General features: G+C 29.1%; 1 protein-coding gene across 3 annotated transcripts in view; it reads right to left on the bottom strand.

The window, feature by feature from the left end:
* The window catches only part of LOC142238399 (protein qui-1), a 257,385-nt gene that overhangs the window by 172,050 nt on the left and 71,506 nt on the right, over positions 1–13,829 (bottom strand). For all 3 annotated transcript variants that reach the window (XM_075310038.1, XM_075310039.1, XM_075310037.1), the window contains exons 7-8: positions 3,699–4,611; positions 3,186–3,631 (exon numbers count right to left, since the gene is read on the bottom strand). In XM_075310038.1, the coding sequence (XP_075166153.1) occupies positions 3,186–3,631; positions 3,699–4,611 (1,359 nt within the window). The remainder of the gene's footprint in view (positions 1–3,185; positions 3,632–3,698; positions 4,612–13,829) is intronic.

Raw genomic sequence — 13,829 nt, 5'->3', positions numbered from 1 at the left:
TTTTGACAAAATTTTCTATAGAAATAAAATTTTGACAAAATTTTCTATAGTAATTAAATTTTGATAATATTTTCTGTAGAAAAAAAAAATTTGACAAAATTTCCTAGGGAAATAAAATTTTGATAAAATTATCTATAGAACGAAAGCAAAATTTTCTATAGTAATTAAATTTTGATAAAATTTTCTGTAGAAATAAAATTTTGACAAAATTTTCTAGAGAAATAAAATTTTGACAAAATTTTCTATAGTAATTAAATTTTGATAAAATTTTCTGTAGAAATAAAATTTTGAAAAAATATTTTGGAAATAAAATTTTGATAAAATGTTCAAAAATTTTTTTCTATAAAATTTTTACAAAATTTTCTTTAGTAATAACATTTTGATAAAATTTTCTAGAGAAATAAAATTTTCTTTAGTAATAAAATTTTGATAAAATTTTCTATAGAAAAAAATTTTGATAAAATTTCTAGAGAAATAAAATGTTGACAACATTTTTACAGAAATAAAATTTTGATAAATTTTTCTATAGAAATAAAAGTTTGACAAAATGTTCTATTGAAATGCAGTTTTGATAAAATTTTCTTTCTATAGAACTAAAATGTTGACATATTTTTATAGAAATAAAATTTTTAGAAAATTTTCCATATAAATAAAATGTTGACAAAATTTTCTATACATAAAATTTAACAAATTTAACAATAAAATTTTGACAAAATGTTCTATAGAAATAAAATTTTGACAATATTTTATAAAAATTAAATTTTAACAAAATTTTCTATTGAAATAAAATTTTCACAAAATTTTCTATAGAAATAAAATTTCGACAAATTTTTCTATAGAACTAAATTTTGACAAAATTTTCTATAGAAATAAAATTTTGATAAAATTTTAACAAAACTTTCGACAAAAAAAATGTTATTTCTATAGACATATTTTCTATAGAAATACAATTTTGACAAAATTTTGTGTAGAAATAAAATTTTCACAAAATTTTCTAGAGCTATAATATTTTGACTAAATTTTCTAGAGATATAACATTTTGACAAAATTTTCTATAGAACTAAAGTTTTGATAAAATTTCTATAGAAATAAAATTTTGACAAAATTTTCTATAGAAATAAAATGTTGACAACATTTTCTATAGAAACAAAATTTTGACAAAACGTTTTATAGAAATAATATTTTGTCAAAATTCTCTAGAGAAATAAAATTTTGACAAATTTTTCTATAGAAATAAATTGACAAAATTTTCTAGAGAAATAAAGTTTTGGCAAATTTTTGTGTAAAAATAAAATTTGAGCAAAATTTTCTATAGAAATAAAATTTTGACAAAATTTTCTATAGAAATAAAATTCTGGGAAATTTTTCTATACAAATATAATGTTGACAAAATTTTCTATGGAAATTTGCTACAGAAATAAAATGTTGACAAAATTTTCTATAGAAATAACATTTTGATAAATAATTGTAGGGAAATAAAACGTTAAAAAGATTTTCTATAATAGTAAAATATTGATAACATTTTGTATAGAAATAAAGTTTTGAAAAGTTTCCATACAAATAAAATTTTGACAAAATTTCTATGGAAATAAAATGTTGACAACATTTTTTATAGAAATAAAATTTTGACAAAATTTATTATAGAAATAAAAGTTTGATGAAAGTTTCTATAAACATAAAATTGCAAAGTAAGATTTTTTTGACAAAATTTTGGTAAATTATTAATTTTGGCTCTAGTGGCGACCGTGATTTCATAACGTAGGACTGTTGAGCCTGCTACATAGCAAAATGACTCCACACTGCTTTTCAGACCACTAACCGAAACGGATCATTTACCGCAACGTTATTGGAGAAGTTTTTGTTTTTAACGTATGATCCTTACCATTTAAGGTAATCGTGATAACCTTTGCACCCAAATCTCCGAATGTCCCTTATTTCTTGAAAACAATGTAAATAATTTCTCATTGCGAAGTTCTTCATGGAAGCCATTTGCTGTTAATGTTTTCACTTAGTTTGTTACCTTCCCGTTTTGGCATTGCTAATTTTAATTTTATAGACACCATTTGTTGCCATAAATTATTCGTGATGAGCCGTTTTTTTGTTCTTTTTTTGTGAGATGGGGTTTAATTTTTGCAACACAAGTGCCGCAGTTTTTTGGAACGCATATTTTTCACAAAAATATGGCTCATAAATTTTAATGAAATGTAGCAATGCGACGAACCAGGTTTTATGTAGTGAAACTGCATTTTCATTGTGGAATGTTTAAAAGGTTCTTAAATTATAATTTTTACAAACTTAGCAACAATTTCCTGTGTTAAGAGTGAAATTGGGAAAAACATGGACACACATTAGGTTAGGTTAGGTTAGGGGGCAGCCCGATGTATCAGGCTCACTTATCCTATTCAGTCCATTGTGATACCACATTGGTGAACTTCTCTATTATCACTGAGTGCTGCCCGATTCCATGTTAAGCTCAATAGAAACGGGCACACATTAAATTAAATCAAACAAAAATCGATAAAAAGTCGACTTTCCGTAATCTTGGACTTTAGTCTTTTCTTCGAAAAGGACATTGTTTGTAGTGACCAAAATAAACTAATCGATTTTTAACGAAGAAATCGAAAAGTCGTTATTGAATTGATAACCTCATAATATGCAAAAGCACTTCGAAAAATGTCCTCTCAAAGAATTTCTTTGTTTTAACTACACAGGAGGTTCTTTTAATTAAATTTTTTACAACTCGCTTTTTAGTATTTTTAATGGGTAATTTTAACTTTTTTTATTTCAAATAAAGTAAGAATTAGTAAAATGGTAGAAATTATTTAAATTTTTTCGAAAAAAAAACTGCTAAATTTATTCTACAAAAATTTCTAAATATATTCGAGGTCAATCATTTCAGACACGTATTAGAATACATTAAATATTATAAAAAAACTATTTGTGAAAATATCACAATTATTTTTTAAATTTTGCACCACTTCCGGATTCAAAAAGGGTGTTTTCACTATTTTTTTGGCGACGTTTTTTTTTGGTGAGTTAATTTTCGTGCTAATTTTCATGGGATGAATATGGGCATAGCGCCCCTTTGTCTGTCTAGATGGGTTAGATTCAAGGCCATTTTTATACCTGACCGGCATGTCCCCCACCCTTTCCCCCCCTGTAAAAACTAATAACAATGCACTTACCGCTGCCAGTAGAAAATCAAAATTGCATACAGCAATCTGCTTGAATTTATCCATATCATCGGAACGCATCAAATGATGCCAACTCTCTTCGACATGACGCATGCTGTATGAAACATCTGCGGCCATGGGATTGTAGAACGTTGAGGTATCATCATTCGGATGAGCCGATGATTTACGACCTGCCGAAGAGCTATCCTTATCCCGGATGGTTGTTTTGCTAGCCACAGATTGTCTATCATCGCTGTCATCCTGTTCGGTACTCTCATCATCTTCATCATCTTCGGCTTCATCATTTTCGGCGGGAAAGAAAATATTCGCTATGGCAAGATGCATGGAACGTGTGGAATCTGCATCTAGATAACGGCGAAGTGTTAATTCCTTACAATAAGGATAACGCCAATGGACTAAAACTTTGGCTGACATGATTTTATCGCGAAGCAGAAAATCTAAAATTGGGGGAAAAATGGTAGGGTTAGCAACACCCATAGGAATAATTCCCGGGCGGATACTTACTCATCTCTCTGTGAATCTTTTTAAAAGAAGAGAAACAAAAATTTCCTTTCTCTGTCTCAATTTGAGCCTCCGGGTCATCTATGGGCATAAGGAGTTCTAGTAATTCAGTTTCCGATAAGCCAAACTCTGACAGGCTCAAATATGAAGCTAATTTTGCAAAGCCTTTACGTCCATATTGCCTTTCCAATTGATCAAATTGCTTTTCCACAAATTCTGTAAATGTTAGCTGACCATCTGAGGACAATTGTTTCCTCAATTCGGTCCGGTTCTCCTCCAAAGCCAAATCGAAAAGATATTCTCCCGATTTAAAGCGATCCCTTTGCATGGGTGTAAATTTCAATTGCTCTATGGGCAATGTCGTTGAACATATCAATTGAACATTCCAAGGCAGGGAGGTGGGCAACCAAGAGAGAGCTGCGACAATATCACAGTCCAAAGGATTCAGTAAATGCAAATCATCAATGAACAAAAACAGAACATCGTTATTCATGTCCTCAATGCGTCTCAATAAATTCTGGAACCAATTGTTTATGTACAGTGGATCAAAGGAGGCATCCTTGGGCAAATAGCCTTCGGGAATATTGTAGATAATCGAGAGCTGTTGACAGATCACTCGTAGTAGTTCCAAATTATAGGCTGACCTGGGAGTGGCCGAGGCAAAACGTATAACTCGATGTACCCGACAATTGGGTTGGAACCAATCCTTTACATTGCCATAGAGTTCGGCCATTATGGCACTTTTGCCACTGCCATGGCTGCCATAGATAAAATATGGAGCATGTCTACTGCCATTGCGAAAATTCGCCATAAGATTAGTTTTTAGACGTTCGGGAACACTGGATTTAACTATGGCCGCTGCATCCTGATGTTCCTTGAGAATGCGTAAGTGTGTTGCATGTTCGTGAAAGATTTCCTAAAATGATATGGAAATTGAAAGGAAGATCAATATAAGCTAAACATTCCCAATAAAGTTTTTTTTTTACACTGAAAAGAAAAAATCCATAATAACCATAAACAAGTATATAAGGCCAAAAGTTTGACCGAGCCAAATCTTAAATGCCCATCATCATGCAACAAATAAAAAAATTTTCTTTGAAAAGTCCTTTCTTAATGGATTGTCATACATAGTAAATATGATGAAATTCGTTTAATAACTTTAAGGACTTTGTTATGAACATTTCTTGTTGTAGTCGAATTTCAAGACAATTTGAAAAAAAAAACATATTACTCTCTTAAGGCAATAGGTTCAAATGGTTCAGTTTACGCAGTTGAATTTGAAATTTGTAGCATTAGATTTTGGATTGGTAGGAATTTGTTGTCGTTGTTCCTAGAAGGAATTTTAATTTCCACAAAAAGTCAAACCTGGAAGTCGGTCTATATAGGGAATATAGCACTTGATAGATCCATATATACAATATTTGGCACATCTATTTATGAACCTATAATCACTGCTGCCACACGTGCCAAAAATAATCTACTAATTTTTTTAAATTGCACCAAAAATCTATCAAATTTAAACAATCTTATTTTGAAGTTTTTGACTAAATTTTTGTGGTTAGTACGAAAAAATGTATTTTCTTCGAAAGAAAAGTTTTATAATATTATTTTAAAGGTTATTTCAGTATTTATAATATTATGATTCTCTCCTTTTACCCATCATTTTTTGAGTGTATAAATATGCATTGAATTGTAAATGTGTCGAATTTTTAACGTTTTTAACAATTTCAGCTTACACCAACAAGGGAAAGTGACGACATCTGCAAAAATGAAGAACTTACTCACAATGGACTTTGATAGAAATAATACGAAAGGTAAACTTTTTTAAAGAGATTATTTCTATAGAAGATTTTATCAAAATTTAATTTCTACAGAAGATTTGATCAAAATTTTATTTATATAGAAAATTTTAAAATTTTTTATTTCATAGAAAATATGGTCAAAATTTGATAGAAAATTTTGTTACATTTTATTTCGATGGAAAATTTTATGAAAAATTTATTTCGATGAAACATTTTGTGAGAATTTTATTTTTATAAAAAATGTAATCAAAATTTTATTTCTACATACACATTTATTATATTTTATCAAAATTTTATTTCTATAGAATATTTTGTCAAAATTGTATTTCTATTGAAAATTTGGTCAGAATTTTATACCTATAGAAAATTTTGTGAAAATTTTATTTCTATAGAAAATTTTGTCAAAATTTTATATCTATAGAAAGTTTTGTGAAAATTTTATTTCTATAGAAAATTTTGTGAAAATTTTAGTTCTATAGAAAATTTTGTCAAAATTTTATTTCTTTAGAAAATTTTGTCAAAATTTTATTTCTTTAGAAAATTTTGTCAAAATTTTATTTCTTTAGAAAATTTTGTCAAAATTTTATATCTATCGAAAATTTTGTTAAATTTTATTTCGATGAAAATTTTATGAAAATTTATTTCGATAAAAAATTTTGTGAGAATTTTATTTTTATAAAAAATGTAATGTGTTTGTAGGAAAACACACTTATTATATTTTATAAAAATTTTATTTCTATAGAATATTTTGTCAAAATTGTATTTCTACTGAAAATTTTGTAAAAATTCTGTATCTATAGAAAATTTTGTGAAAATTTTATTTCTATAGAAAATTTTGTCAACATTGTATTTCTTTAGAAAATTTTGTCAAAATTTTATTTCTGTAAAAAAATTTTGTCAGAATTTGATATCTACAGAAAATTTTGTGAAAATGTTATTTCTATAGAAAATTTTGTCAAAATTTTATTTCTATAGAAAATTTTGTCAAAATTTTATTTTTATAGAAAATTTTGTCAAAATTTTATTTCTATAAAATATTTTGTCAAAATTTTACTTCTATAGAAAATTTTGTCTAAATTTTATTTCTGTAAAAAAATGTTGCCAAAATTTTATTTCTATAGAAAATTTTATCAAAATTTTATTTTTATACAAAATGTAATCAAAATTTTATTTCTTTAAACATGTTTGTTAAAACTTTATTTCTATAGAAAATTTTGTTAAAATTGTATTTCGTTGGAAATTTCATGAACATTTTATTTTGATGGAAAATTTTGTCAAAATTGTATTTTGATGGAAAATTTTGTGAAAATTTTATTTCTATAGAAAATTTTATCAAAATCTTCTTTTTATAGAAAATGTACTCAAAATTTTATTTCACTAGACATATATGTCAAAAGTTTTTTTCTATAGAATATTTTATCAAAATTTTATTTCTATTGAAAATTTTGTCAAAATTTTATTTCTATTGAGAATTTTGTGAAAATTTTATTTCTATAGAAAATTTTGTCAAAATTTTATTCCTATAGAATGTTTTGTCAAAATTTTACTTCTACAGAAAATTTTATCAAAATTGTATTTCTATAAAAAATTTTGTCTAAATTTTATTTCTGTTAAAAAATGTTGTCAAAATTTTATTTCTATAGAACATTTTATCAAAATTTTATTTTTATACAAAATGTAATCAAAATTTTATTTCTTTAAACATGTTTGTCAAAACTTTATTTCTATAGACAATTTTGTCAAAATTGTATTTCGTTGGAAATTTCGTAGAAATTTTATTTATATAAAAAATTTTGTGAAAATTTTATTTCTATAGAAAATTTTATTTTGATGGAAAATTTTGTGAAAATTTTATTTCTATAGAAAATGTGACCAAAATGTTATTTTTCTTTTATTTGTCAAAAGTTCATTTCTATAGGATATTTTATCAAAATTTTATTTCTTTAGAAAATTTTGTCAAAATTTTATTTCTGTAAAAAAATTTTGTCAGAATTTTATATCTATAGAAAATTTTGTGAAAATTTTGTTAAATTTTATTTCGATGAAAATTTATTTCGATAAAAAATTTTGTGAGAATTTTATTTTTATAAAAAATGTAATCAAAATTTTATTTCTACAAACACATTTATTATATTTTATCAAAATTTTATTTCTATAGAATATTTTGCCAAAATTTTATTTCTATTGAGAATTTTGTCAAAATTTTATTTCTATTGAGAATTTTGTCAAAATTTTATTTCTATAGAAAATTTTGTCAAAATTTTATTTCTATAGAAAATTTTGTCAAAATTTTATTTCTATAGAAAATTTTGTCAAAATTTATTTCTGTATATTCTGTAGGAAATTTTGTCAAAACTTTATTTCTATAAAAAATATTGTAAAAATTTTTTTTTCGTTGGAAATTTCGTGAAAATTTAGTTTGTATAGAAAATTTATTCACAATATTTTTGATTTATGTAGAAAATATTATCAAAATTTTATCTCAATAGAAAATTTTGTCGAAATTTTATTTCTATAGAAAATTATGTCAAAATTTTGTTCCTATAGAAAATTTTATCAAAATTTTATTTCTATAAACATATTCATTATATTTTATATTTTATCAAAATTTTATTTCTATATTTTGTCAAAATTTTATTTCTATTGAAAATTTTGTCAATATTTTATTTCTGTTGACAAGTTTGTCAAAATTTTATTTCTGTACAAAAATGTTGAAAAAATTTTATTTTGATGGAAAATTTTGTGACAATTTTATTTCTATAGAAAATTTTATTTTTATACGAAATGTAATCAAAATTTTATTTCTATAAACATGTTTTCCAAAATTTTATTTCTACAAACACATTTATTATATTTTATCAAAATTTTATTTCTATAGAAAATTTTGTCAAAATTTTATTTCGTTGGAAATTTCGTGAAATTTTTATTTCTATAGAAAATTTTGTCAAAATTTTATTTCCATAGAAACAACAAACAAATGGAAAAAGAAGAGGAGGCACGCTCAAAATAAACCCAGCCATGTGAATTCAAATCGATGATTTGACAGTGGCATAGGAAAAGAGATATGTTTGTTTCGAATTTATTTCGGCATAAGCCGGCTATCAATGTAAAACCTTTTTTCGGAGGGTTCAAGTGTGGTTTTTGTTGGGTTTAATAAACTGCCTGAATTTATTCTGATAATTGGTTGATAGTTTTGCTGCAAGTAGAGGATGCTGATGAGGAATGTGGTAATTCCGAAACGTGCGTCCATCCAACCATCTTGCAGTCTATAGGGCTTTGCCCAAATAAATTTGACAAACATTATTTTCCTCTGTTGGTTAAGCTACAATTGTAGTTTAGTCAATGTATGGTTTTAAGCTGAAATAAAAAACAACAACATAGAATATCTTGTCAAAATTTTATTTCTATAGAAAATTTTGTCAAAATTGTATTTCTATAAAAATTTTTGTCAAAATTTTATTTATATAAAAAATTTTGTCAAAATTTTATTTCGTTGGAAATTTCGTGAAATTTTTTTTTCTATAGAAAATTTTGTCAAAATTTTATATCCATAGAATATCTTGTCAAAATTTTATTTCTATAGAAAATTTTGTCAAAATTGTATTTCTATAAAAAATTTTGTCAAAATTTTATTTATGTAAAAAATTTTGCCAAAATTTTCTTTCTGTAGAAAAATATTGTCAAAATTTTATATCTATAGAAAATTTTGTCAAAATTTTATTTCTATTAAAATTTTGTCAATATTTTTATACCCTCCACCATAGGATGGGGGGCATATTAACTTTGTGATTCCGTTTGTAACACATCGAAATACTGATCGAAGACCCCATAAAGTATATATATTCTGGGTCGTGGTGAAATTCTGAGTCGATCTGAGCATGTCCGTCCGTCCGTCTGTTGAAATCACGCTAACTTCCGAACGAAACAAGTTATGGACTTGAAACTTGGCACAAGTAGTTGTTATTGATGTAGGTCGGATGGTATTGCAAATGGGCCATATCGGTCCACTTTTACGTATAGCCCCCATATAAACGGACCCCCAAATTTGGCTTGCGAGGCCTCTAAGAGAAGCAAATTTCATCCGATCCGGCTGAAATTTGGTACATGGTGTTAGTATATGGTCTCTAACAACCATGCAAAAATTGGTCCACATCGGTCCATAATTATATATAGCCCTCATATAAACCGATCCCCCGATTTGGCTTGCGAAGCCTCTAAGAGAAGCAAATTTCATCCGATCCGGCTGAAATTTGGTACATGGTGTTAGTATATGGTCTCTAATGACCGTACAAAAATTGGTCCACGTCGGTCCATAATTATATATAACCCCTATATAAACCGATTCCCCGAGTTGGCTTGCGGAGCCTCTAAGAGAAGCAAATTTCATCCGATCCGGCTGAAATTTTGTACATGGTGTTAGTATATGGTCTCTAACAACCATGCAAAAATTGGTCCACATCGGTCCATAATTATATATAGCCCCCATATAAACCGATCCCCCGATTTGGCTTGCAGAGCCTCTAAGAGAAACAAATTTCATCCGATCCGGCTGAAATTTGGTACATGATGTTCGTATATGGTCTCTAATGATCATGCAAAAATTCGTCCATATCGGTCCATAATTATATATAGCCCCCATATAAACCGATCACCAGATTTAACCTCCGGAGCCTCTTGGAAACCAAAATTCATCTGATTCAGTTGAAATTTGGTACCTGATGTTTATATATGGCCTCAAACACCCATGCAAAAATTGGTCGATATCGGTCCATAATTATATATAGGCCCCATATAAACCGATCCCCAGATTTGATCTCCGGAGCATCTTGGAAGAGCAAAGTTCTTCCCATTCGGTTGAAATTTGGTACGTGATGTTAGTATATGGTATCCAACAACCATGCAGGAATTGGTTCCTATCAGTCCATAATTATATATAGCTCCCATATAAACCGATCGCCAGATTTGACCTCCGGTGCCTTTTGGAGAAGCAAAATTCATCCGATCTGGTTGAAATTTGGTACGTGGTGGTAGTACATGATATTAAACAACCATGCCAAAAGTGGTCCATATCAGTCCATAATCATTTATAGCCCCCATATAAACCGATCCCGAGATTTGGTTGTGGAGCCTCTTGGAGGAGCAAATTTCATCCGAGTTAGTTGAAATTTGTGGATGACAGTCTTTCGTAGAAGTTTCTACGCAATCCATGGTGGAGGGTACATAAGATTCGGTCTGTACATAAGATTTCATACCATCCGCTTGACATTTGATACGTAATGTGAGTATATGCCCTCTAATAACTATATAGGTCCATAATTATATATAGCCTTCATATAAACCGATCACAGTTCAGTCCTCAATATAATGCCAGATGTGCCTAACGTAGTGGATTACACTTTGGCGAGACCACTTTTCGACAATAAGTTTGAGACACTAATTCCCAACAGTGAGGCGTGGTGTACACGGACCCCGGGGAATAAAAGATATATAGATTTCTACACTGATGGCTCCAAATTGGATGGCCAAATGGGTTTCGGCCAAATGGGTTTCGTATTACTTGGGAAACCAAATTTCAACCGGATCGGATAAATTTTGTTCCTCCAAGAGGCTTCATAAGCCAAATCTAGGGATCGGTTTATATGGTGGCTATACGTAAAAGTGGTTCCATGTGACCCATTTGCAATACCATCCGACCTACATCAATGACAACTATTTGTGGCAATTTTTAAGCCGCTAGCTAGTTTCGTTAGGAAGTTAGCGTGATTTCCACAGACGTTACATACGGACAGACGTACGCACGAACGGACATCGCTACTCAAAATCTATTGTAAGTAAGTTCTCCCTTGTTAAAGAAGTACTAACTTTTTCTTGTAAGCTAAATTTTTAAAACATTTAAAATTCGGCACATTTACAATTGAAGGGATAATAAACTTCTACAATAAAAACTAAAATATTTTTGATAAAAATCTTCAAAATATATATATTTCAATATATATTTCAATTTGGTAGATTTGTGGTAAAATTTAAAAAAAAAGTTGTTTGAAAAAAATTGTTTTTTTTTTCAAAATTGCATTTTAATAGTGTATTAAAATTTAATTAACCACCATATCCGAAGACTATTGAAAACTCAATAGATAATTGTATTAATTGAATTTAATTATCTTTTCGTTGTTCATTAAATTTTTTGGGAAAATGTTGTGATCATTGTCATATATATTCTTTGGTTTGCGGCCAAATGCCATTGTTCGATTAATGGTATAATAGGAATTAACCTCAAGAATTAAATATTTATAGTCATTAATTTGGGGGGAAACCTTTTTTTGTCTCTTTCATGACCTTTTTTTTCATGATTGTTGCTATTGTTGGAGAATTAAAAGTTAATTGAATTGTGGTTTCTTTTCTTTTCGTTTTTTATTTTTGGGTTCCCATATTCCACAAGAGAGTAAGTTTTCCATTTGAAGGATACAAATCATTTCCAATTAACATACATTTTGTCTTTATCCTTCTGCACTACGAAAACAAATGAAACGAAAAACCAAAAAAAAAAAAACGAAACGAAACGAAATACTCATGAAACTTTTTCTGGCCTTTACGGCCATTTGATGTTCTTGTCCTTTCAATTTTAAAAGTCGTTTCTCTTCATCATCATGTCACCTCGTTTTATTATTTCACCTATTTCTTGCCTCTCTAACCTCCTCTCCGGCTCGTATACTCGTAGCAGTCCATTCATTATTCCCTTATGAAAGCGGACATATGTTTCCATGGCTTGCTATCCTGCCAGAAGTATTCATGCATTCCATTTTCAATTTGGTTGCGTTTAATTTAATATTTATAACAAAATTTCATGGACCGCTGTATAACTCTCTTGCCATGACCATATCCCCATTTTTTTTTGGCATGGTTATGGCAACAACGACGACGATGGCGACAAAGTTTCATTCCTTGTCCTCTCTCAAAAAGTCCCTAACTTATATTTCCTGTCTGTGTCCTATATATGTGCTAGGACGCAATATGGTAGTTTTGATATTCTCTTCTTTAACATATTTTCTTGGCACTTGGATACACAGTGGGGGAATATGTAAGATAATATCGGTTTAATGCTTTCAGAGGATAATGAAAATAGCAATGAATGAGTTTTTTAATATTATTAACATGGAAAGTAGAGAGTAGTAGAGAGCGTACATGGTGACTGATATGTATTGAAACAAATTTCAAGTTTCTAAACCACTTGTCTCACAGTTGATAGATTTTTTCCATTGGCAATTCATTTTATTGTTTACAAGCTTACAAAAACTTTTCGATTTATTGCATTAAGAAGTATTTTTATACCCACCACCATAGAATGGTTACGGGTGTATAATAAGTTTGTCATTCCGTTTGTAACACATCAAAATATCGATTTCCGACGATATAAGCATGTCCGTCTGTCTGTTGTAATCACGCTACAGCCTTTAATAATGGCACTATCATCGTGAAATTTGGCACAGATTCGTATATTGTTTGCAGGTAGGTCAAGTTCGAAGATGGGCTATATTTGAAATCTAGAGTTATTCTAGGACCATAAAGACGTGTGTCGAAAATGGTGAGTACCGGTCCATGTTTTGATATAGCCCCCAATATAGACCGATCTCCCGATTTTATTTCTTGGTCTTCTAGAATCCGTAATTTTTACCCAATTTGCCTCAAATCGGAAATCTAGAGGTATTCTAGGACCATAAAGACGTGTGTCGAAAATGGTGAGTACCGGTCGATGTTTTGATATAGCCCCCATATAGACCGATCCCCCGATTTTACTTCTTGGGCTTCTAGAATCCGTAGTTTTTACCCAAATTGCTTGAAATTGGAAATCTAGAGGTATTCTATGAAAATAAAGAGATGTGCCGAAAATGGTGATTATCGCACCAAGTTTCGATATAGCCCCCATATGGACCGATCTCCAGATTTACTTCTTGGGCTTCTAGAATACGTAGTTTTTATCCAATTTGCCTGAAATTGGAAATCTAGAGGTATTCTAGGACCATAAAGAGGTGTGCCGAATATATTGAGTATCGGTACAGTTTTTGATATAGCTAGGTTAGGTTAGGTGGCAGCCCGATGTACCAGGCTCACTTAGACTATTCAGTCCATTGTGATACCACATTGGTGAACTTCTCTCTTATCACTGAGTGCTGCCCGATTCCATGTTAAGCTCAATGACAAGGGACCTCCTTTTTATAGCCGAGTCCGAACAGCGTTCCACATTGCAGTGAAACCACGTAGAGAAGCTTTGAAACCCTCAGAAATGTCACCAGCATTACTGAGGTGGGATAATCCACCGCTGAAAAACATTTTG

The sequence above is a fragment of the Haematobia irritans genome, chromosome 5 (genome assembly GCF_050003625.1).
Source record: "Haematobia irritans isolate KBUSLIRL chromosome 5, ASM5000362v1, whole genome shotgun sequence".
Classification (NCBI taxonomy): domain Eukaryota; kingdom Metazoa; phylum Arthropoda; class Insecta; order Diptera; family Muscidae; genus Haematobia; species Haematobia irritans.
Note: the sequence above shows the minus strand (reverse complement) of the source record. Positions and strands in the feature narration are given on the sequence as shown.